General features: G+C 43.9%; 1 protein-coding gene across 14 annotated transcripts in view; it reads right to left on the bottom strand.

Annotated features, from left to right (window-relative positions):
* The window catches only part of EXOC7 (exocyst complex component 7), a 68,270-nt gene extending 42,782 nt beyond the window's left edge, over positions 1 to 25,488 (bottom strand). For 8 of the 14 annotated variants that reach the window (XM_015414446.1, XM_015414448.1, XM_015414450.1 and 5 more), the window contains exons 1-6: positions 25,372 to 25,488; positions 21,054 to 21,119; positions 20,619 to 20,803; positions 18,138 to 18,243; positions 15,606 to 15,828; positions 1,550 to 1,717 (exon numbers count right to left, since the gene is read on the bottom strand). In XM_015414446.1, coding sequence (XP_015269932.1) covers positions 1,550 to 1,717; positions 15,606 to 15,828; positions 18,138 to 18,243; positions 20,619 to 20,803; positions 21,054 to 21,119; positions 25,372 to 25,431 — 808 coding nt within the window. In that variant the 5' untranslated portion in view covers positions 25,432 to 25,488. Of the gene's footprint in view, positions 1 to 441; positions 454 to 1,549; positions 1,718 to 15,605; positions 15,829 to 18,137; positions 18,244 to 20,618; positions 20,804 to 21,053; positions 21,120 to 25,371 lie in introns of all 14 variants that reach the window. The other 6 variants (XM_015414445.1, XM_015414447.1, XM_015414449.1 and 3 more) reach the window with 1 other exon arrangement.
* Positions 25,489 to 25,808: the final 320 nt, after the last annotated feature.

Below are 25,808 nucleotides of genomic sequence, written 5' to 3'. Positions count from 1 at the left end.
CCTTGCCATTCCACATCCCTGTACTGATCCTGTGGCTTCAAAACAAGGATATGAGTAGAATGCATTCCCTCCCTTGCATACCCTAGTCAAAACAACGTTTTGGGCCTCAGGGTTGGGGGGGCAATTATGCCATTATCAGAAAAGGAAAAGAGAAGGAAAAAAGTCTCACAATGTAACCAAGACACCTATAGACTTGGTTTTAAATTTAAGACACCTGGTCCCAAATCTCCTATGCTCTCAAGACTGTCAGCTTTCAGGAAGAACTCCAGGACACAGGAACAATATTGAGTGCATCCCATAGCAAGGAAGGTCACCCATGGGCAGATATCGCCAAGCACACCCTTTGCTATCAGCAGGATTAGGCCCCTGTGGCATCTTTGCACACAGAGGTGTCGTTAAGGTCTGTCAAGCTGCAGAAGGAACACACAGCACACACTTTACCTGGGATGAGGACTGCCATTCATAGGATTATAAAAAACAAAAAACAAATAAAGCCACCGTTACAATATGCCGTTTGCTGCCCCATAATCAAACATATTTACTCTGTACATGTGGAGAACACTTAACAGTTCTCAGTTCCATGCCACAGATCAGTTCAATTTCGCACCACAAATCCTAGTACCACCTGTTTGCTGACCAACAAGAATACAAGAATCTACCAGTACAGATCAGCTGACTTAGCTATTGGTCTCTCTGGCAAACATGAACTCTTTGGGTAATATCAATAGCTAAATTCACTGCATCTGAAGATCAGCAGCCACGCTGGAGCAGTAAAAGAGTAAGAGAATCCTGGCAACGTGTCACAAATCATGAAACAGGTGGTTTAAGGAGTATACAACTCTTGCAGTGAGAATCTTTTAAATATCGTAAGAAGAGATAAACCCCAGGCGTCCTAGAGGTGTCAGCTCTCACTCCATTGAGCAATTATGGTGATGATAGTTCAGCAAGAGGAAATGTTTGGGTTAGCTATGTGCTACATCACCGAAAGAGGGCAGTGCGAAGTTCTACAAGAAAATCCTCAACTTTTTAATGCACCCAAGCAGCAGTTTCCACCACCACCACCACCACCAAGCACACCTATCCTTGAGCAATGTGTACAGACAGACATTTTACATACACACGCACACAGGCACACACATTCTTTTATGCTTCAGTTTCTTTAACTAACTCTACTTGTGACAGAACACAAAAACGAAGCCACAGTTCAGGGCTTTAGCTTTTCCATAGGAATTAACGAATGAGAGTGAGAGCCTGCTTACACCCAGGTAGCCCAGTAACTTTTTGCCACTCCTGAGAATTCAGAACACCAAATACAAAAATATTTCTACCTAGACTCACAAAGCAAAGACTTAAGGTGCTCAGGGCAGTTAAAATAAAAATAGTCCAAATGTGGCATTTGTTTCTGGGCCATTTAAGGGGTATCTGGAAATCTGCAGAAACACCTTAGAATTAAATAGCACAAGACTATGCCTTTCCCATAACAGAAACTACCAAGCCTAGTTCTTCCATCACAATAATGAAGGACTGATATCTACAATTCTGGACCAACCTGGTCGCTTGATGGGTTTCTTCGTTGGTGTATCTTTCCTCTTGTTCTGAATGGCAGGGGAATAGGGGACCCCTGAGGAGGAGCTGTTCTTCCGGAAGTGTTCCTTCAGTCCTTTGATAGAACGATCCAACTGACTGGAACGGATCTGGTAGTAGACATTCATAAAGTCTAGGAAGAAAACACACACCATGCAGTGTATTTTACAGTTGTTTTGGTTGTGTTCTGAATTGCCTTTGACATGAAGAAACACAATGTGACAGAAAAAGTGGTAATCAGTACACTACAATGCCTGCTTGGAACATCTTAAGGTTTATCCACGTGAGCAAATTAGTAAAAATCTTGCTTCTAAAAGAAAGGTAAAGCAAAATATATATATATACAATACTAACAATCACCTGAGATTGAGAGATATAAAAAGATGGGTTATGAAGTCTATTTGCCATTTCTACTGACTTGACAAGAAAACTTACAGAATGATTTTCAGGGCACATTAAACTTTTCATACTATGCCATACTCTGATTCTTTCTAAATGCGATTCTCCTGCACTTACTACTATTGTGTCCTAATTCTTTAAGCGACTGCTCTACAATGCTCTCCCTAGAGGCTATGCTGGTGTAGGACATGGCTCTGTGCTCTCCCTTTGGGCTTCCTCTCTGGGTTCCTGAAGGCAGCTGCTTCTCTTCACACAGACAGTTAAAACCTGCACCACAACAAAAATCAAGACAAACCAAGTAACACGACAGAGTGCCTGTAGGACTTAGTTTAGACTGCAAGAGATGCTTTATAACAAACAAAAAAGTTAGAATAAAGGAAACGAAGCTACTGAATTCACCATCCCCTGCATTTGAGAAGTGCTGGAATAATCACATGCCCCAATCACTGTTCCACAATTGTAATTCCAGAATAGTAGCAGTCTTAAGTTTGAAGCAGCAGAAATATCGAACTGCCAAGGGTACTTTAGAAGTTAACTAGTTTTTCTGAATTTCTGTACATGGCTTTAACCGCTGCTGTCAAGCAGGCTGCTGCCGACAAAAAGCTCAAGTCAAATAAGCCAAGCTAATTCAAGTATAAAGTATTGCCTCAGTTTGATGGATTTTGATGGATTTTGGCTGCAGCAGACTAGCAAGAAAACCTTAAAGTGTTACATTTCCATAGGTCAGAGCCCTATCGGTCCTAATCATCAGAAAAAGTGGGATCTGAGCACAATTAAATTGTTAGTCCTGGACTCCGGTTTCATTGCGCAAAATGCCTATCCCCACAACTCCTTTCTTTCCCCCTCTTCACAATTGACTCATGTGATTATACCCTGGCATATGAAATAAAAGATCAAATCAAAATTCCACATCAGTTTTTAATACCCTGTAACTCCCCCAGCTATGTCAAATAATTTGATACTTCTGCACTTCAGTAGGAAAAAAAGTGGAACATGTGCAGCCCTAGTGATATCTGCAATCATGCACCCAAACTTTCCTGAAGTATTTCTTCGATTGTCAAGGCTGTGAATCCACCAACAAATCATCTACAGCATCCCCCCCCCAATTTATTTATTTCATTTACACCCCACCTTTCAATCCAGCAGGGACCCAAAGTAGCATACATCATTCTCCTTTCTCACCAACTTCCACCATCCAAACTCATTTGCCCTGCCACCTAATAAGCCTGGCATAAGTCCCCCTGCGCAAATACAGATAATGTTTGATGCTTCATCATTACCATTTACCCTGTAGATGGTGAGTCATTCTTGTGAACATTCCATAGTTTAAAAAAAAACGGTTTGGACACCTGATTCTTCTTCAGAGTAAAAGTTTCTAATCCAAGTCCTTCTAAAATGTCTTTTGCTGTGTAAATTAGCAGATGCACAAGTGGTATACCCCATTAAAATGAGATGGGCTATTGTATATGGGCTATTGTATATCCTGTAAAGTGTGTGCATAACTTGCCTTACAGAATATGCCATCTGTGTATGTGGAGTGTCTGCTGTCTGTAGTGGCAGAAGTAGGCTTACATGTCATCAACAGGATATAGTGCTGGACAGAGGACTTCTGGGAAGGAACCTTGTATCCCACAATTCCTTAGGTCACCATGGGGCTTGCCACAAGATCAGGGATCAAGAGACTTAATTCAGTTATATTATCCTGAGTGAACAAACCTCGATACACAACCAGGGAATACTACAGAAGGAGAGTAACTTTTCTCAGTGGCTCATTGCTTCAGTTTACACTGAGTGCTCGGCATGCATTTTGGTCTCTCGGTTTCTTGTTAACATGCCAGAGGTACAGATGCCCCAGCACAGGCAACACAAGCTCATGTATTGGCTTTCTCATGTATTGAAGGTAAAATCCTATGGTGGAATCCTTAAGAAGCAGGCACCCATTCAGGTGACTCAACAGAATTTATTCCTTGCTTGAGATTTGCCTGTCAATCTAAATTGAGAATTGGCTCCTTTGTGCTGCATCTCCCCTGGCTGTCTGCCAGTCCTTCCCTTTCCTTAGTGCCAGCCTCTCCAGCTGCTAAGAAACGGAACCTACTTCCAGCTACCCTTCCACCCCCCACCACTGCTGCCTAAAGCCTCAGCACTTTGCCAACTGTCACCTCCTCTACTCACTCCAGACTGGACTTGACGATACCACCATCACCTGTTGCGACTGTTCCTGTGGCTGAACTGCTGGAGACAGAGAAAGGTGAGTAGCTGATGCCAGAACAAGACTCTGGGTTGACTGGAAAGCACCAAAAGACATTGTCTGCTGGAAGAACTTTTCATTTGTGGTTTACATATTTATTCCAAGGTAGCAAAAGAGATGAGGAAAGAACTGATTCTTCAAGGGATCTCTGGCTTGCTCTGAATTCATTTCAGCTTTTGACTAGCTCATACAAAAAGGAGCGCAGGTTGAAGAGATTTCAGGAGCTTGAATTGAGGTTCAAAGAGGCGCTCCAGAAGCTAGATATATATATATATTTTAATACATTTTATACTTCATCATCGCCTAAGGTCAGATTTCATGTTACATGGAAACGCATGTAACTGAGCCTTAAAACTGTCCTTTAAAAAGAAAGGCAGGATTGGAGAGAACAAAAATAGTGGGCGGGGAAAGGGAGAAGTACCACCCCTTCTGTCCCTACCCCCTCCTGTTTCAGGGCTATACATTTTCCTCTTCAGAAGCTACTTTTCTTCCTTCTATTTAAATGGTAGTGTGGCTCTGTCACACATATTTGCATACAATATACAGTTACACCTTTAGTGACTGAAATGCTTTACACAATCTCACTAAACCCCATAACTACCCTGCCAGATGAGTCACATCAGAACGGAAATAGTCTGATAATTTGGTGCCCCTTCTCATAGACCTCATTCTTCATCTAAAGAGGTCAGAGCATCTTACACATTGATCTAGAGTAGCTATTATTTTTATTTATTGAAAACATTTTTATGCTGCCTTCCCACCCAATTCAGGGTCCCCAGGCCATTAAAGCATTTAAAATACAAATATATAAAACAAGAAGCAGGACCCGCAATACTCACAGGGGGAGGGGAGTATTCCCAAAGGCTCCCGGCTTCCAGCAGCAGCTCCCCATTCATGAGGAGGGAGCGGCCGTAGGTAAGCCTTTTACCGCCCCCCCCCCCACCTGGCACCGAGGCCTGAGCAGTTCCTAGCTACTGGGCCCACCGAGCCTTTTCCCACCACCCCCGGCTCCAGCGGCACTGTGAGAAGAAGTCGGCGGCAGAGGGCTGCCAGAGGGAGAAGTTCAAGGGCGACTCTTTGCCGGCTCGGAGAAACTCACATCTCGCCAGGGGAGAGAGAGAGATGCAGCTGCACCACTTTCAGCATCAACAGGTTTCTTGCGTGGCTCAAGTGGGAAACTGGGACGGAGGTGAGGTGGCCAACGTCTTTGGGGAAGATGTCATTGCCGGGCCCACTGGGCCTTCTTGCCCCCACCAAGTGCCGAGGCCTGAGCGGCTCCCAGCAGCCGGCCCACCAAGCCTTCCCCCCAACAGCAGCAAGGCAGTTCCCAGAGCGTTCTCTGCGCATGCACAAGGAACGCTTTTACTTTTGAAGGGATTTAAGTATCTCCCATATAGTTTTTTAAACTTTTCAGATTTTTCTGCACACCTGGGGACTGCTTCAAGTGTGCAGGAAAATCTCTCTGCCTCCTTTGTGCCCCCAATGTGCGGGTTTAGATATCCGCACTGAGGGGGCCTCTTGGCTATTAGTATATAGACAAGTGGAGATCCACACGAAACTTGTGGGATGGTTATCTCATTCGTCACACCTTTGCTTCCTCTCCTCATACCCCACCTCTCTCACACTATTTCTCCCCTCTGTCCCCCTTTACTTACTTTCTATTTCTCCTCCATGCATATGACTTCCTCTCACTTTCTGACATGTCATCTTTCTCTGTTTTTCTGCCTCCCCACCTCATCACTCTTTCTGTCTTTCTGCCCCCATCACTCTCTCTTTCTGACCCCCACCCCATCCCTCTCCCAGCCTCCTGCCTGCTTCCTCCCCCACTCTGCAGAGCAGCAGCAGCAGCGGTGGTGGTGGCGGTGCTCCCAGCCACCCACCTGCTTCCTCTCTTTCCAGAGCTGCAGTGGCAGCGCTCCAGGAATTACAACGGACCCCCCAGCTACAGAGATCAATTCACTTTAGGGCTGGCAGCTCCAGGTTGAAAAATTCCTGGAGATTTGGGGGTGGAGCCATGGGACACTGAGGCTTGGGGAGGCAAGCAGCCTCAGCAGGGTATGATGCCATAGACTCAACCCTCCAAAGCGGCCATTTTATCCAGGGGACCTGATCTCTGTCACCTGGACAACAGTTGTAATACTTGGTGATCTCGAGCCCTCACCCAGAGGCTGGCAACAGTAGTCCTCATGGAGGAAATGGCTGGTTTGGAGGGTGGTCTATGGCATTACACCAGTCTGAAGTTCCTCCACCCCTCAAATCCCACCCTCCCTAGGCTCCACCCCTCAAATGCCCAGAAATTTCCCAACCTGGAGTTGGCAACCCTATTTCCTTCCCACCCAACAGCCAACCTACCTTTATCTGCCTCTCTGTCTTCTGCTTTCTGTCTCCACCCCCATCCCCCACAACCCCTACCTAGGAAAATTACCGTCTTTCTCCGCAGTGGGGACCAAAGCAGCTTATATTATTCTCTCTTCCTTTTATCTGCACAACAACCCTGTGAGGTTGGTTAGGCTGAAAGTACGTGACTGGTCCAAAATCACCCAGTAAGCTTCCACCGCAAGGTGGGGATGTGAACCTGGGTTTTGCAGACCCTACTTTGAAGTTCTAACTGCTGCACCTCACTGGCTTTCATAGGGTGGCTGCTGATGAATGGTAGCAAGCAGCCGGGCCTCGTTGAGTCATGCAAATCATGGGGGACCTGGCAACCCTAGACTGCTGACAGGCCTGGGGTTGCCAACCTCCATGTGGGACCTGGAGATCCCCCAAAATTACAACTGGACCCTAAACTGCAGAGGTTTGTCTCCGTGCAGAAAATGGCTGCTTTGGAGGGTGGACTCTGTGGCATTATACCCATACCCCCCCCTTTTACTGACAGAGCCAGGTAGAAGCCCTTCTCTCCCCCACCCCCCGAACATTCTAATCTCTCACCATTGATGCCTGAAGTAGATCTCTGCAGAGGCCATTTCAAAGGGTTTTGGGGGAAATTCAACCGTCCCTGAAGGGATTTTTTTACTTTTTGGATTTTTCTGCAAACCCAGGAAGTCTCCTGACTATGCAGGAAAAGCTGTTGGGGGAGAGTGAGCCCTCTGTTGCCGGAAATAAGTATCCGCACAGAGTGGCTATTAGATATATAGATATTTAAAACAAATTAAACATTTTAACACAATAATTTCTAAAAACACACAACACACTAATAACAATGAGTGAGGGAATGCCAAACAAAACCAAACATCTTCATCAACTGGTAGAAGAAGAAGAAGAAGATTTATATCCTGCCCTTCACTTGGAGTCTCAGAGCGGCTTACAAACTCCTTTCCCTTCTCCTCCCCACAACAGACACCCTGTGAGGTGGGTGGGGCTGAGAGAGAGACAGACAAATCTCCTGGGGAGGGAGTTCCAGACAAATCTCCTGGGGAGGGAGTTCCAAAGTTTCATTGTCTCTACCAAGAAGGCCCTCTGAAGTTACCACCCATCTTGTCTCAGATGGTGTGGGTACCTGAAGCAGGGCTTCTGAAGATGACCAGAGTGGACAGGTGGAATAATATGGGCATAGGATGTCCTCCGGATATGCCACTCCCAAGCTGCATAGGCCTTTAAAGATCAATACCAGCACCTTGAACTCAGTCCAGAAACAATCTGAGAGCCAGTCTAGTCAGCATTTTGGCTGCAGCATTCTGTACCAACTGTAGCTTCTGGACAGTCTTCAAGGGCAGCCCCACATATGGCACATTGCAGTAATCTAATACAGATGTTACCAGGGCACACACCACAGTGGCAGAAATTTTCCTGCCCCAGAATGGCTGCAGCTGGTTCACCAGCCAAAGCTACTGAAAGGCATCCCTAGCCAACACTGCCACCTGTTTGTCCAACAAGAGCCCTAGGTTCAGCTGCTTTCCAAGCTCCGACTCTGCTCCCCTAGGGGGAGTACAACCACATCCAGAACAGGAAATGTCCTCTCTCCAGCAGAAGAACCACAGTTTTGTGGGGATTAAGTTTCATTAACCTTATCCATTTCAAAACTGCCTCCAGGCACCTGTTCATACCTTCCACAACCAGTTTACTCTTGTCTACATCCACTGATTTCAACGGAGTTAGAGTACAGTAACTCTGTACGGGAATTCACTGTAAGAGCAGGATATAGCACTGTGGCTAAGAGCCTAACAGTATGTTCCTATGCACAGTTACTTCCATCTAAACCTACTGAAAGCAGTGTGCTTATACTGCATTGTAAACTGTGAATTAGGAAGCTCCTGGTTTCAGTCTCTCCTCTGCAACAAACTCACAAGGTAGTCATAGGCAAGCCACTCTCCCTCATCCTAGACCACTGATCTGTAATATAGGAAAACCACTGACGAACTTTACAGGACTCTTATAAATATTACAAATGTGTATGAAGCACAATGAACATTCCAAAACATTATATGATGCTAAGTCTTAACACATAATATATCACCTAGAGTTTCATACTAGGAAGAGAGTTTTTGTTTTATTTTGCTTATCAGCCTGCATCAGTGGGCAGTCTCATTACAGAAATAGCACCTTCCACTCAAAGGGAGATGGGCACCCCCAGGGAACAGATCATGAAGGTTTCAAGCCAAGAAAATTGGGGGGAGGGCTAGAGGATCATTGAAGTAATATCATGCTCTCTGTACTCGGCACAAAAAGGCATACAATAGAAAATTAAGCTAGGAAAAAAATTAAGCTGGCCAGATGTGTACATTCTCCTGGTACCAACTCCCCTCCAAAAAAAGGTTAAGGGTTAAAAAATGCAGGTTGTTGTAGAAATCATAACAGTTTCTAATATTAGCTTGTCACCTTGCTTTAATGCATGAAGGATTCCTAGTCACTTTAAAAACTAAGACTCTTGAAGATTTCTGCTACACCATTTAAGTAGGCACCTTTGTACTCGCCTGTAAAAGAAATCAACTGGTTGGTCTGTCATTACATTTACTACAGCAGCTTGTGAATGGCTACCTATATTGATAATCCCATCAAAGGTTGCTTTTTCACTTTGTATTATTGAGGTACCAAGAGTTACACACTGAAAATTAATGTACGTTAGCTACCTCAGTACTCTTTAACCACACTAATGGCTGCAATCACACACACTAACATGAGAACATAAGAGATGCCAATGTTGGATCAGGCCAAAGGCCCATCCAGTCCAACACTCTGTATCACACAGTGGCCAGAAATACCAGTGCATCAGGAGGTCCACCAGTGGGGCCAGGACATTAGAAGCCCTCCCACTGTTGACCCCCCCAAGCACCAAGATGACAGAGCATCACTTGCCCCAGATTCCCTATCTATACCTTGTGGCTAATAGCCACTGATGGACCTCTGCTCCATATGCTTATCTAATTCCCTTTTGAAGCCGTCCATGCTTGTAGCCGCCACCACTTCCATACTAAATAATCTACTTTCAATCCACTTTCAATGTACTTTTGAATTGGATTCTGCCAGTTCACACAGTAAAAATCCAGTTGGAAAGTGCATTGAAAGTGGATTGAAAGTAGATTATTTAGTGTGTGTGATCGCAGCCTAATGTCCAGCACAAGGTTATTGCTTGAGGAAAGGCCGTATGAACAACAAAAACCCTGGCAGAGTCTTACTTAATTTTATGTGTATATATATATATACACACACACACACACACACACACACACACACACACACACACACACACACTCCCAATCTTCTGTCTGGGACAAATTTTAACTGTCATTTTAGAGTTTAGTGAAATCAGCTGCTTCAAAGGAATCTCAGCAAATAATTATTTCAGACCTGTGCACATTCCTCTGGATTCTGCCTTCAGCTACTATGACAAGCATTTAGCTCCTATTGCTACAAAAATAACCACAAACATGTATGATTTAACATTACTTTAACCTATCCTGAACCACTGAAAATTGTTTTATTTTTAAAATGTGTTGTTAAACAGTCCTACTTGTCACATTACATTTCTTCAGAAGTTCATTATAGGAACTGCCTTAAAATTACTGGATCAGCTAAGAAAATAAATGTAATAAAAATGTTGCTACATCTTGAGAGAGCCATGATTAATATATTATACTAGCATTCACTCTGATTGTATGTGGATATACCAACTACAGCTGATGTACATGTTATACTAGTTCTGTAGTAACTGCACTCTAAATTTGTTATATTCAAATGGCAGAAACATCAGGATACAGGAACATTAAAGATAAAGAATCTAGACTTTTCATTTGCTTGCTATCATTTAGCATTTTGCCAGTGTATCTTCAAACACATTTCTGTAATCATAAGGGTCAGAAACTTAACATGAAAACTGGGTCATTTAAGAATTATATAAAACAGATAAGCTGGAACATAGAATAACGATTACTTTTAAATTACAATTGGGTAAATATACCATCAAACTGACCCTTTATATCTTATCACAGCGTAACTTTATAGCGCATTGCAAAAATATAGCCACCTTCTTAATTATATCTGGAGAGGAGTCATTCAGGATAAAATGAACCTTAATATGATCTGAGAATCCCATCTTATTTGCCAAAATAGGGCTTAGATATTTAGTACGAATGGCTACATAAAAAGGACAATAAAGAAGGATGTGTGAAATTGTCTCAATGCAATGACTTACAAGGACAATATCTATCTGAATATGGCACCTTCTGAAATCTTCCATATAGGATTGCAGATGGCATAACAATAAATCTGGCCAATGAAAAAGCTCTACGTTGTCGTGGAATCTGAAGGGCGTGGAGATATGGGCCCATTCCGCATCTAACAAAACTGAGGGGTTACAGCTAGTGTAGAAAACCAAAAATATAAAAGTTTAATGATGTACAAAACGCTTATAATCTCACAATAATGATACAAAAATAAACAGTCAAATGGAATAATATTAATTCCCAACAGATATCAGAAAGATGGATGAACCTCTCTGGAGTTTTGGCATTCGTTTCGTAAAGAACTTCTTCCAAACATCAAGATGTGCTATACAAAACATAATATACCACATGAAATACAAAATGTGTACCATTGTACAGGCAGTGTCTGGGCAATAAATATTTGTATAAAGCTTGTATACATACAAAGTGTTGCTTCTTATTCCATAATGTGTAAATCCAATACAAAGGCACTAATATCTAAAATGAAAATAGCAATTATTGTAACCTTCACTCATTATTGAATATTTTATATTTTAAAATTTACAACAATACTAACATGCTTACCATATATGTTGAACATGTTCTTACATAACAAATCCTTCCATCAACGGGCACACGAAGTGTACTAGCAGCCTTAACAGGTGCAGAAAATCTAGTCTTATCTAACTTTAAAGGTACAGTGCCAACCCAAAAGCACTAGCAAGAGAAATTGACAAGAGAAATTGACACATTGCCAAAACAGGCTTACAAAAGGTACAAGAAACATGACAGGTCCAATGCCACATTTAGACCTCCTGGTTGACAAGTATTTAACCTATAAATCCAGTAGGTCTCCCTGCAGAGTAGAGCCTTGCACATATCCATTATCTTATATTTAACAGGGCAAACTATCTCCAATACCAAAAATTTAAAATCTTCAGGGCTTATGTCCTTTTTCAGAAAAATGCTGGATGAGGGGAGCATCCTGGCATTTGTGTCTCAGGCGAGATTTATGCTCTAATATGCACGAGTCTAATATGCTCTAATATGCTCGTGAGGACTCTCCTACATAATTAAGCCCACAGATACATTGTATAAGATACACAGTACTTTTGGTAGAACAGGTTGATAAAAAATTGATCTCTTTCTTGAAATTCACCTCAGGGAAATCTAAAGTCTTAGTTTCCCATGCCTGTGCACAGGCTACACATTTCCCACATCTGAAATGTCCTTTCGGAATACAGTCCTCAATACTCACATCAGGTATGCCAGCTCTGATAATCCTATCTCTTATATTGGTAGTTCTTTGGAAACCTATAAAAGGTAAGCTGAGACAATGTGGCACATCATTCAGTATGTGCCAATGTTTGAGTATAATATTCCTAATAGAGTATGCTTTGGGAGTAAATTCAAATGCCCAACAAATCCTGTCATTCTCATCCATCAAAGAAGGATGAGAATGACAGGATTTGTTGGGCATTTGAATTTTAGATATTAGTACCTTTGTATTGGATTTACACTTTATGGAATAAGAAGCAACACTATGTATGTATACAAGCTTTATACAAATATTTATTGCCCAGCCACTGCCTGTACAATGGTACACATTTTGTATATCATGTTGTATATTATGTTTTGTATAGCACATCCTGATGTTTGGAAGAAGTACTTCACGAAACGAATGCCAAAACTCCAGAGAAGTTCGTCCATCTTTCTGATATCTGTTGGGAATTAATATTATTCAATTTGACTGTTTATTTTTGTATCATTATTGTGAGATTATAAGCGTTTTGTACATCATTACAGCTTCTACATTTTTGGTTTTCCCATTCCGCATCTAGCATTTGCTATGCTATTTTACCAAACCCACACTGGAACAGAAATTCCCCTCTACATTGCATGCCACTACACTGATGGTTGGATTTTATGGCAGTGTCCAGCCTGTATGCTGGTTTCACTTCCTTTGATCTCTTGGTGTTATGGTACTGTCTGCATAGATTTATGACTGTTTTATGGCCATTTGGGGTGACTTTGCAGTCAGTAAGGCGTTGGCCTGGGGTATTCGAATGTGATTTTGAGCCGCATCTTTTTCTGTTCCAGTGTGGGGTTGGTAAAATAACAGAGCGAATGCTAGATGCAGAATGGGCCATGGAGCCATAAGGCCTGCTTCTAGTGGAATCTCCAAGCTCAAGGGACAGCAAGTTTTATTGGCTGCACTATAGAGATTTTGTGATTCAATGTCCAAAATTCTGCATTTAATCCTATAGAATGCATCTGATTGGGAAAGCATAGATAGTGAATCCAGGGACAGAGCAATAACACTAATTTTCTTTTAAATGCAAGCTAACCAGTTAGATTATTCAGATTCTGATAGCATTTGATAACTAAAACTAGAGGGATCAGAGTTATAAGGTAGTCACAGCCAGTATTTCATAGTTGCAAGCCACGCCCTGGTTTCAACTAGGGTTTGTCCAGTTTCCAAACAGAGTGCTGCATAAGGCACACAATGCAGCATTCCAAAGATTTTACGGAGGAATTTGGACTGAATACGTTCCAGAGCATGATCAAATGCACCAATCCAAAGTGGAATACCATATAGCAGCTGCAGACCCACTTTGGCATTAAAGACCTTTAGTGCAGCAGGTACAAATTGGTTACCTCTGTTATAGAAAAAGCGAGTAATAGCCATGGCACTGATGTTAGCCAGATTTATGGCTGATTTATGGTGGGCATTGTATTGGAAATGTATACTCAAGTATTTAAAACGTTTAACCTGTTCTATTTCCACTTATTTCCCATTTGTACAGTTTTCACGTTCTTGAGAAAACAAGAATTTTTGATTTTTCATAATTCAGTTGGAGCCTATTAGATGCTAAGAACTCCAGACATCAATTCAGTAGACGCTTCAGGCCAACTCGAGAGCAAGACACTAGTACTGCATCATCTGCGTATAGTAACAGCAGTACATGTATAGAGCCAAGTTTAGGACTGTGACCATCAACTCCAGTAAAAAATGGGGCCAGATCATTAAGAAAAAGATTAAATAAAGTGGGAGCTAAGATACAGCCCTGGCTTTACTCATATATAGTAGAGATTTTTGGTGTTAATTTTCCTGCTAAGGAACATTTTATTTGACAGGTTGTGGAGGTATATAACTTCTTAATAAGCAAGAGTAACCTCTTGTCAATATTCATTTTATTTAATTTGTTCCATAGTAATTCTCTACCTATAGAATCAAAAGCTCCTTTAAGATCTAAAAATGCAGTATATAGTTTACGATTAGCTTTCCAAATGTATTTGTTAACCAAATGGAATAAAGTAGTACAATGTTCCAATGTAGTTTTTAAAAACCCATTTGTTCTGGCCCCAAAATTCTCTGCTGTGACATCCAAAGAGTAAGTTTTGCTAATAAATGCTTAGCATATAATTTCCCAATTGTAGAAAGGAGACTCATAGGTCTATAATTTGATGCAATCATGTGGTCACCCTTTTTATAAATGGGTACCACTATCGCATTTGTCCAAGCCTCAGGCATTAAGCCAGTCTTGTCTACCATGGGAAAGAGAACAGCAAGGAGAGAAGCCCACCAATCTGGATCCAGTTTTAAAACTTCAGGGGATATCACATTCGGTTCAGGGGCTTTCCCTGGCTTTAGTTGGGCAATTAACTCCTTTATTTCATCGGGCATCTCAGGCAGCTAGTCAGGAAAATCATCCAAGGAGAACTCAAATGGATCCATTACACTCATCCTCCCCTCAAAAAAGAGAGTTGAAAAATATTTTTTTATTTAAATTTTTAATTATTCCCCCGCCCAAAAAAAGAGTTGAAAAATATTGATACCAAATATGAGAGGAAATAGTGGACATATCGGGGACTTGCTCCCAAAATGGTCCTGAGACTATGGCCTAAAATTGTCTAAATTTATTTAGGGTTGTAGCTTGAAATAGTTGTTCACATTGATTGTTAATAAAACTATTTCTCTTTATTTCTATAAATTGTTGGAGCTGATTTTTAAGATTAAAATATTCTGATGGCAGGACTACTGTCATAGAATCCCAATAGTGATGATAAGTGCCATGTAGAAGGATTTTCAAATCCCTACATTCCTTGTCAAACCAAGGGTTTGTAAAGTTCTTCCCTGTTTTATTCTGCACTCCAGGGTTTTGACTTAATGAGTCTGTCATATGGGATATTAGTACTTCATAAGTTTTAACAATTTCTACTGGTTCATCTGCATTAATTATGGAGGATCTATACTCCAAGAACAGTTTAGTTTTAAGTACCTGTTAAGTTTTTTGAGTTAAAACTGTATCCTAGAAAATTCTTGGCAGAAAATCTTATTTATCATCTAAAGACTGTGACAGAAAGCAATCCTAAAGGAAATTCAAGTTTAAACACTCAAAATTAAAGGAGGATGACCACTAATAATATAATCATCCACAGAAAAGTCTACAACATGAATCCTAAAGGAAGGAGAAATCAAGATGTAAGCAATCACGGTGGAGCCTCTTGGTGATGTAAAAGTAAATTCACCTGCGTTTGTAAAATTAGTTAAACCATTCAGCCAAATTCTGTTAAATTGAACACAGAATTTGGCAAGGCATATACATTACAAGAATTAAATACAGACATATAGGCACAACAGAAGTGCTTTATGGCCCACTTGTTCCCTGTGTTACCCAACCTTTTCTCGGGGCAAACGTAGGGGAGGTAGCAAATCCCTTGGGGCAATTTACCTTGGTTCCTTCCATACTCCACTAGCCAATCAGAAATCCGGATGATGTCCTGTAGGATGTTCTCAGGAAGGTGTTCTAGGGTCACATCTTCTTGGGTTTCCATTTCTTCATCTAAACCGATAAGATCCAGGATGAGGATTGGAGGAACTGGTTTGGAGTGTCGGGTCATAAGACTGCGAAATTCAGATTCTAGGGATTCTTTCCCCTTCTCAAACAGCAATTTCTGGTAGAAACAACACATGAAACAGATGAGCTGTCTTTGCTATTGCTTTCAAGGTGTTAAAATACCACAACAGGGGCATAGTGATTGACTGCACATGCACTCAGCTCAGTCTCTTCCTTATCAATGCATCTTTTCCCTCAAGATCACAAAACTGATATCTCAATAAACAGTTTAGGGATTTGGTAGACATTTAAGTAAAGGTAAAGGTAAAGGTTCCCTTGCTCAAAAGCTAGTCAAATCCGACTCTAGGGTTGTGGTGCTCATCTCCGTTTCAAAGCCGAAGAGCCAGCGCTGTCCGAAGACATTTCCGTGGTCATGTGGCCAGCATGACTAAACATCAAGGCGCACGGAACGCTGTTACCTTCCCACTGAAGTGATACCTATTTATCTACTTGCAATTTCTTGCTTTCGAACTGCTAGGTTGGCAGGAGCTGGAACTAGAGACGGGAGCTCACTCCATCATGCGGCACACTCGGGTCTCAAACTGCTGAACTACCGACCTTCCACAGCCTGCAGTTCATTTAAACCCCTTTAAAAGGGAAAATGGTTCTACCACAAAACCTACATTTTTCCTTTTAAAAACCCTCGTTCAGAAAGAGTCTTAGAGATTGGGCACAAGAGCTTTTAAAAAGGAGAAGGGGGCGGGAACGACACTGCATGCACCATTATCTAAGTTATATCCTATCGCTTCTATCAAAGAGACAGGACATGTTGTTCCAAGCTGGTGGCATCCCAAGTACCACACATGAACATAAAAACTGCCTGAGTCAGACCACTGGTCCATCAAGGTCAGTCTTGTCTACTCAGACTGGCAGCAGCCCTCCAGTGTGTTAGGTAGAGATATTTCAGATCACCTACTACCTGATTCTTCAACTTGACATGCCAGGAATTGAATTTAGGATTAGGGATGGGCATGAACTGGCTCACAAACGAAAGTTCATCATGACTTTCGGCTGGTTCGTGGTTCACAAAGCGATGTCCATGAACTGAAGAGCCACCACAAACTTCTGCAAATCTTAAGGCAGTTTGTGAAGAACAGAAAGCAGGGGGTTAACTGACTCCAAGCCATTTAAACCCCTGCTTTCTGCTCTTCATAAAAACCAGTTGAGTGGAAGGGAGCAGAAAGGCTCAGCTGTTTGGTTTAAATGGCTCAGAGCCCCATGAAAAGCGGCAGGGAGCAGAAAGCAGGGGTCACAAATCGATACCAACTAGTTTGGCTCATGAACTAATGTACTACTTCATGGTTCAGCCCTGAACCACAAACTGAATCACAAAAATGCAGTTTGTGCCCATCTCTACTTAGGATCTTTTGCATACCAAATAGATGTTCAGCCACTGAGCCATGGACCCTCCCCTGTTCAAGCTGTAAAAGCAGATTGTACTCTACCTTCCCCTGCCTCTTGTGATTCCCCTGAAAAAGCATTGCAGGAAGAAGCGTGTAAGGGATGAGGGCCAAATAAGCCTATAATTTGATTAGACCTGACGATTGGGAGAGGGTCATACGTTTGGCAGGATCTTATCTGGTGGGGAGGGGGATATAGCTTGGTTGTGGTAATTGTTGGCAGCTGCAAGGTTCTGTTATCTGAAGGGAGTGGCAGCAGTCCAGGGAGCTTCTTTTGCTGTTTTCTTTTTTCTTCCTTTGGTTGGGCTAGCACTGCTGTTAACCTACAGGAGGGACCAGAGTATGTTTGGCACTGAAGTGGTAAGCTGCCTCCAAAGATGGAATTGACTCCTGCCTTATTGTGATTTTACTACAGAGCTTGTTATGAGGACCTAATCTGTAAGAAACTACAACCTCCCTTTTAAGAACTGTTAACCTATCTTCGCACTTGAATGTTTTATTGCCGATTGTGCTGATGCTGGATAATTTTCTGCAGGGCCTACATCCCAAGAGTTTAAATGTTTTTATTCAATTAAATGAAACAGGCTTCTTCTTTTTTTAACATTTTGGCAGCGTGCTGAGAGTTTCCTTTCTGCTGGTGAGTTGTGAATTTACCTGCTGAAGTGAATCCCAAGGTCAGTTCGCCCTGACAAAGAGATACCCTTTCAGACAAAAAGCCAAATGGGTCAGGGGACTGGTGAGGTGGAGAATCAGGCAGAGCTGCTCCCTACCGTCTTCTGTCAATCGAGCAGCAATAGAATTCAACCTGCTGTCTTTTGAGCTGAGGAGTTTAAAGAGCATCAAGATATTATGAAACACTGATATTTGTTCCCAAATGGAATAACGCTTTCTGTGAATTTAATGCAAGGAGAGGTGTAAGACAGATCAGGAAAACAGTCATGAGTTCCCACGCAGCCACATTACGTACCACTGTGTTGAGTTCTGGGCTGTCAGGATTGTTGTCTTGGAAATATTCCACAGCTTTCTGGATTTTAGCCATGCAGCCCAAGTACTCTTCTAATCTCCCTGTAGGGCTGCAAACAAAAACACACCTGGGTCAAGAGTAAAGCTACAGATTTTTACTATGACACACCTGTAAAGCCTAGTTGACCATCATTTCCCTCAGCAGTTAAAAAAACACCTTTTTTGGCTTTTAGGAAAGCCATTTCTCATTCACATAAATAGTTGAAGAATAACTACATGAAGATGGCCAGCACACACTACAATCCATAGTTAGCAAACAAGTAACCACAAATTTACTGTTATTTGTAGTAACAGGAGTATAGGATAATTAATTAGCTTCATATATACCCCATCTTTTCCCCCTATGGGGACCCAATGTGGCTTACATTGTTCTGTTCTTTTCCATTTTATACTCACAACAACCTAAGCTGAGAGTGTGACAAGCCCAAGGTCACCCAGTAAGCTTCCACAGCAGAGTGGGGATTCAAACCTGAATCTGTCAGATCCTAGCCTGACTGTCAGGCTCACTATGTATTTTATAGTTCGTCTGCCATAGAGGAAGGAGGATGGGGAGAGGGGTGTGTAGACCGAAATGCTTTCGCTTTCCTAAATGCTTTGATGTGCCAGGCACTGTGTCGCAGAGACCTGTTGTTCTGCTTTATTTCTGTAGAGGGGTACGTACTCACTGGGGGGGTAGTCGACTGTTATTTCTGGTGGGCAGATACCATGGGGTGATTGGGTCCTGATCTTTAGTGTCTTTGCCTGAACACAATATATCTGTAATCTTAGCGCTTTCACCTTTAGTCCTAACAAAGCTCGTGTCCAGTATGGTATCTATCAGCGTCTCAATAAACTAAACTTTCTTTGAAATGAAGGGTGTTGAGAACTGATTTAACAAGGATTCTGACACTGACACTCTAACCATCACACCATTTAACAAAGTTAACATACAGTTAACAGGGTTCCTTTGACAAACCGGCATAGATAAGCGACAAGGGTACAAATAGAAGGGTTAAGGGCAAATAGCTTGGCTATATAGTCTACAAAAACGAAGTTAAAAATATAAACTTTAGGATCCTTCCACATGGGGGGATTTCCTTCTACATTGGCAATGGAAAGTCCTCACAATACGTGGGGGCATCCAGATAATGTTGTGCTCAATAACTGCACACCTCATCTAGCTCCCATAATCCATTTTAAAGAGGAACTTGCAGGTTGGCTAAGGTCAGAGCATCCAACTGGATGCTCCCCTGAAGGCACTAAAAGGGTGGTGGAGCGCTACACTTCATTCCCCTCCACCCCACCTTAGCCCTTTGACAGTGGCATACATAATTTTAGCCCTTTGAAAGGCTTTTTGCCACAACTTGTCCTGTAACATTACACTATGACTCCATCAGAAAAAGGAAAACCATGGGAAAGGAACGGGTCCAGGTGACAGGGAGCAATCTGCTCAAATCACTATTGTGTCTGCCCTTTTGCACAGGTACAACAGAGAAAAGGGAGCGGAACAGGGGGTAGGGGGCAGTGGTAGCAGCAAGCACGGAAGGAACAGGGGTGCGTAGGTGCTATTCCTTCCATGCGTGCTGCTGCCGCCGCCACCACAGTAGGGGAACATTTTTGCACCCCTGTGTTGTTGGCAACCATGTAGAAACAGCAGACAGCTTTAAAAAACACTATCAGCTTTAGATTACCAAAGGTGATTTAAAAAAAAAAAGATGCACCTTGCAATTTCCCCAAGAAATTAAGGAAATGGCGATGCACTGACACACCTCCTCCCCGCTGCTGTTGATTTTTCTTCACTAATCAAAAGATGAGCCCTGACCTGGATAGCCCAGGCTGGCCTGATCTTGTCAGATCTCAGAAGCTAAGCAGGGCCAAGTCATGGATGGGAGGCCTCCAAGGAAGAACAGTGTCATGATGTGGAGGCAGGCAATGGCAAACCTCCCATGGATGTCTCTTGCCATAAGTCAGCTGTAACTTGACAGCACTTTCCACCACCAATCAAAAGATGATATGATATGCAGCTCCATTACATTTCACTGACTAAACCACCATTCTAAAAATGAATTAGCTCAATCAAGATGGTAAACAGCAAGACTGATATATTGGAAGAAGAACAGACCCAACAAATACCTGGAAAGTACATTCTTATACACAGCTATTTTTTTTTTTTTTTTGCGATTCCCATCACAGCTAACTTATGGCGACCCCATACGGTTTTCAGGGCAAGAGAGGTTCAGAAGAGGTTTGCCATTCCATGCCTCTGTATCGTGACCCTGGATTTCCTTGGAGGTCTCCCTTCCAAATACTAACCAGGGCCAGCTCTGCTTAGCTTCCAAGATCTGATGACATTGAACTAGCCTGGGCTATCCATGTCCAGACTTTATGCAGAATGACTCTACTCTAATTCCACTGATTTCGATAAATGTCCAGGAAATCGGCTCACCCTTCCCTTATTATCTTCTCTGTGTCCTTTGCTACATGGTAGTAACTGATGACATGATCCAAGCAGAATAGTGTCTTCTCAACATTCTCCTGCAGGCGCTGAAGGTTCTCAGTCTGCTTATGCACAGGAATTATTGAGTTCTCCAGCTTCATCAAGCGGCTTTCAAAGGATGACAGAATGGAAACCTAAACAACAAAACCAAGAAACATTTGAGGTACAACAGGGCTCAAAGACCACCAACACTGGCATCTCATTGCTTTATAAGTCAACAGACGTACAACACAAACAGAAACTAACAGTACAAATCTATACAAAGTTACTCCAGTCTCAGTCCATTGATTTTAGGGGGCTTAGACTGGAGTAGCTCTGCAGGGATTGCACTGTAAAATGCTTGTGTTGTGCTTCAAATGAAAATCCATAGGTTAGTAAACTCACCATGTTTTTTGTTAGCTGGTCACTCTTCTCTAGGCTGTCTCTGATGAAAGACAATGTTTCTTCTTCCTGTCATCGCAAGAAGTAAAAAACAAACATCATCATCATCATCATCATCATCATTATTATTATTATTATATTTATACCCTGCCCTATCCCACAAGTGGGCTCAGGGCAGCTTACAACATAAGATTCATCTCTATATATAATAATTGTGTTTTGGAGTGCCACTCTCCAGAACATTCCACATGCTCCCAAATCAGTTGGCTCCCTGATGTGTCACTCAGAACGTCTCCCTATCCACTGGCTGCGTTGCCTGAGTCCTGCCCACAGAAGTGGCGCCAGCCACAAATTCGCTCTGGTGAACACAGCTGTCTTTGCTCTTTCGACAGCTCCATCCTGTCCCTGAGACCAGCCAGGCTGGAGCTTACCCCCCTCTCTCTGCTGGCCCCCGATCTGGACACCAGCCGACAGACAGCCGCCCCCCCGGGGCACCGAGCCTACACCAAGTCTTGACCCTCGGGGGGACAAACTGCGATCCAGTCCTCGGTGGAGGGTTTGGCACAGGACACGCCAGGTGCCTTCGACAGGCCTTGGGGGCTCTGCCATTCCGCCCGCTCCCTCTGCAAATCTCACAACAACCTTGGTGGCCTGGCCTGGTCCCAACGCCTGTGGGCCACCCGGGCCAAAGCAGCACCATGCCTCCCCGGTGCCTCGCCCTTCTCTGTGGGTGTTGTGCTGCCGCTCCCCCTGGATCAATGGGCAGCATGGCAGAGGAAGCCCCGACGGCTGGCCTTGTCCCCCGAAGCTGCGGCCTGTGCCCGGACTCAGACCCGGAGGTGCCAGCAGTGAGGCCCTGCTGCCGTTGTGGGAGGGAAGAGGCCCTGCCTGGGATAGACCGGCATGGCCATGGCTCAGCAGGGTCAGCCGATCAAGGAATGGCACCACTTGGATCGCCCAGGCTGTCCCCCACCCAGAGCTTGGGAGCAAAGCAGGGTTGGCCCCGCTTAGCACATGGCCGGGAGACCACCCAGTTGCAGAGGCAGGCGATGGTGAACTGCCTCTGGGCGCCTCTGCCATCACTCAGTCTGCTGCAATGGGATGGCAGAAAGAAAGGAGAACCCTGCATAGAATCATAGAATCAAAGTGTTGGGAGGGACCTCACAGGGGGGATGGCTGTCTGTCAGCTGGCAGTCCCCCCCCCCCCGGCCTCTCTGGTGTACGGATCGGGGCCTAGCAGAGGGGGGGGAGGCTCCAACCTGCTTCCAGCGAATGCATTCTTTACACAAGGCATCTTTCTAGAGCTCGTTGTATTACAACGAGCTTTACTGCTAGTATAACAATAAACGCAATAAAACCAATAAAACAACAGATGGCACAATAAACAATAACAGAAAGGACCCATGCCTCATGTCAGGTGAACTAAAAAGCTCCAGTACCGAAGTAATGCTATCTCAAGCACCAGGGCACTGGGAAGGGGCCATGAACAGAGGCCAGAATGGTTGAATGCCCACCACCCCAACCAAAAGCCTGGCAGAACAGCTCCGCTTTACAGGCCCTGCAGAACTGTAATAGGTCCCAGAGAGCCCTGATCTCGGGTGGGAGCATGTTCCACCAGGTTGGGGCAAGGGCTGAAAAAGCCTTTGCCCTGGTTGAGGCTAAGCGGACATCCCTTGGGCCAGGGATCACGAGGAGGTGCTGATCGTTCGGAAGATCGTAAAGCTCACTGGAGAGGCAGTCCCACAGGTATGATGGTCCCAGGTTGCATTGGGTTTTAGAGGTCAAAAACATAACCTTGAACTGGACCCGGTATTCAATCGGCAGCCAGTACAGTTGGTGCAACACCGGCTGAATGCATGCCCACAAAGGTGTCACCGTCATTAAGCATTCCGCCGCATTCTTCACTAGCTGCAATTTCCAGATCAGGCCCAAGGGTAGCCCCATTTAAAGTGAGTTACAGTAATCCAGCCTGGAAGTGACCATTGCATGGATCACTGTAGCTAAGTCCTGAGGGGTTATGTCCAGCCAAAGATGATAACAGGCCGATCTGGCAGCTCAAGTGACCTGGGCCTCCATAGTAAGCGAGGGATCCAGCATCACCCCGAGACTCCTTACCCGTGGCGCTGGTATCCATGGTTCCCCACTGAAGACTGGGAGCCTGATTCCCGACCCCAGTCCCCCATGTCTCAGGTACAGGACCTCCATCTTCATTAGATTCAACTACAACTACAGCTGGCTCTGCTGCTACCATCCAGCCACGGCCTTTAACACCCTGTCCAAGATGTCTGGGGTGGCGTCCATCCATCCATCAACAGAGAGAGCTGGGTGTCATCTGCATATTGATGACAACCCAGCCCAAGCCCCCAGACCAACTGGGTGAGGGGGTGCATGTAGATCCAATCATTCAGGCTACTGAAAAGAAAATTTTGCACTTTATTTTTCTAAATGGTCACCAACTCCTCCAGACTCTCTGCAAAGCTTTTATGTTAATATTTGTGTTCATTTCAATACAATTAATATCAGCCTTATAGAAAGGGATACATGTAGTAACATTTTACACCGGGTCTCATATGATTGTGTGTGGGACAAAAACCTCAGATGGGGAAGCAGGTAAAGAAAGAAGGTGGATTGCAAGGTACTCTGGGCTTTAAATAACAGGAGCAGGAGGCAATTCCCATAAAGTGACTTAAACTCTTGAGAGGATCCACTGGAGTAGTTATGCATGATCTGGGGAAAATAAACTTTTTATCCCCTCTCCAAAAAGCTAAAACTTGGTGGATGGCCAATGGAATTTATTTATTTATTTTGGTGAGTATTGTGTGTGTGTGTAAGTGTGTATGCCTAGAAGTGACATGGTTCAAGCTTGGACATTTCAGAGAGGAGGCTTACTATTTCCTGCCTCTGCATACCAGTCCTGGTATTCCTTGGAGGTCTCTCTTCCAAGTACTTGCCAGGGTCAGCCCTGCTTAGCTTCCCAGATATGACGAGATCAGGCTTGCCTGGGCTATACAGGTCAGGGCAGCAATGGGATTTATGAACAGGAGAGTAGTACAGAAAATGACAGTATGACACTTCTTCTCATACTGCATAATTGCCTAGAACTCAGTGCCACAGGCTTTAAAAAGAGATTAGACAAATGCAGGGATTGCAGTGGCTAGCAATCATGACAGTTGAATGAGACCTTGTTCAGAGCCAGTACACATCTGAACCTCAGTTGCTGACAGGTAAGGGTAGGGGTAGAGGTGGGGAAGGCAGCAGCAGAGGGAAACTTCGGCCTCTATGTTCCTGGTTGGACATTGTGGGAAACAGATGTTGGACTACCTTGTTTCCCTGAAAATAAGACCTACCCCAAAAATAAGCCCTAGCAGGATTTCTATGCATTTGTGGTATAAGCCCTAGTGTGTCTTCTTGAGAAAAAAATAAATATAAGACAGTGTCTTATTTTCGGGGAAACACGGTAGATGCACCATGGGTCTATACAGAAATGACACCTAAAAGCTACAAGAATCAAGTCAATCTTCCAAAGTGATCATCATTAGAAGTGCTGGGAATCTGTGTAAAAAAATGAGAAATATCCTCACCCACAAATGTGGGAGGAGGCACAACTTAATAGTGGTAGAACATCTTCTTGGCATGCAGAAGATCCCAAAGTCAGTCCACAGCATCTCCGGTTAAAAAGATCAAGCAGTATATGATGAGAAAGAGCTCTACCTGAGAACTTAAGAGCGCCGCCACCAGCCAAAGTAGACTATGTTTCAGTGCCTATCCTGGGCACAGAGGGCACCCTAGTGGCCATAAAGAAGCCACTGAGTACTACAAACTCAGGGCCCTAAATCCAATGAGCTCTGTAAGGAGAGGATGCGGACTCAAGATCTCCAGAAAGATACTGAAATGGGAATCCCCAAAGCCCACGACGACCATGCCATAAAGAGACCACGCCTCAAGAACACTAAGAAAGAACTGCCTCTCACAGAAAAATGCCCCCCTACCCCAAAATCCTTGGGAAGGAGGAATATTTATGCAGTGCTTTTTACAATGAAACACACACACACACCGGCTCGAGGCAGGCTTCCTATGGGGGAGGGGAGATTTGCCTCCTGGCTGTCGCGACAGCCTCCAAGTACTCTTTACCTCGCGGGGCGATTTCTCTTATTTGTGATCAGTAACGCAACGCGCCGGGCAGGGGTCTCCAAATGATTTGGGGTCCGCCACAAAAGAAGCAGGAAGGGAGTGGAGAGTGGGGGAGAGACACGAATAGAACGCTGGACAGCCAGGCGCGGGGGATCCCTGAGGAGCCTCCGTTCCTCCCAGCCAGCCCCACCTGTTTGAGTTTCTCTTCTATCTCCCTTCTCCGGGCGGACGCCTCCTCCGTGGGGATCATTGCGCTACCGAAGAGTCCCAAACGAAGCCACACACAAGGCCGCCCAGCTCCTGTCAACACTAACTTCACTTCCGCTTCTTTCCCCGCCCTCTCCGGCAGGGTGAGGGTTGCCATCTTGGGAGTGGCAGCGGGTTGCGTTCTCCTTACGGTAAAGCGCTTCGAAGCCCTCTCGATAGCGTTTGAGCATGCAAGGGAGAAGTAGTGTGTGCAGTGTGCATTTTTTAAACGCCCGCCCGCCTTTTGAATGCGAGATACCAGTGAATCTCCGGTGTAAGACGCATTGTGCCTGACCCTTTGTAAGCCTAACCGGAGTTACTCCATGCTAAACTCATTGGTATCAAGGGACTTAAAAGGGAGTAATTATGGTTAGGATTGTA

Source organism: Gekko japonicus, unplaced genomic scaffold (genome assembly GCF_001447785.1).
Source record: "Gekko japonicus isolate JY-2015 unplaced genomic scaffold, Gekko_japonicus_V1.1 scaffold277, whole genome shotgun sequence".
NCBI classification, from domain to species: domain Eukaryota; kingdom Metazoa; phylum Chordata; class Lepidosauria; order Squamata; family Gekkonidae; genus Gekko; species Gekko japonicus.
The sequence above is the reverse complement of the archived record's forward strand: the minus strand, read 5'-3'. Positions and strand labels throughout refer to the sequence as shown.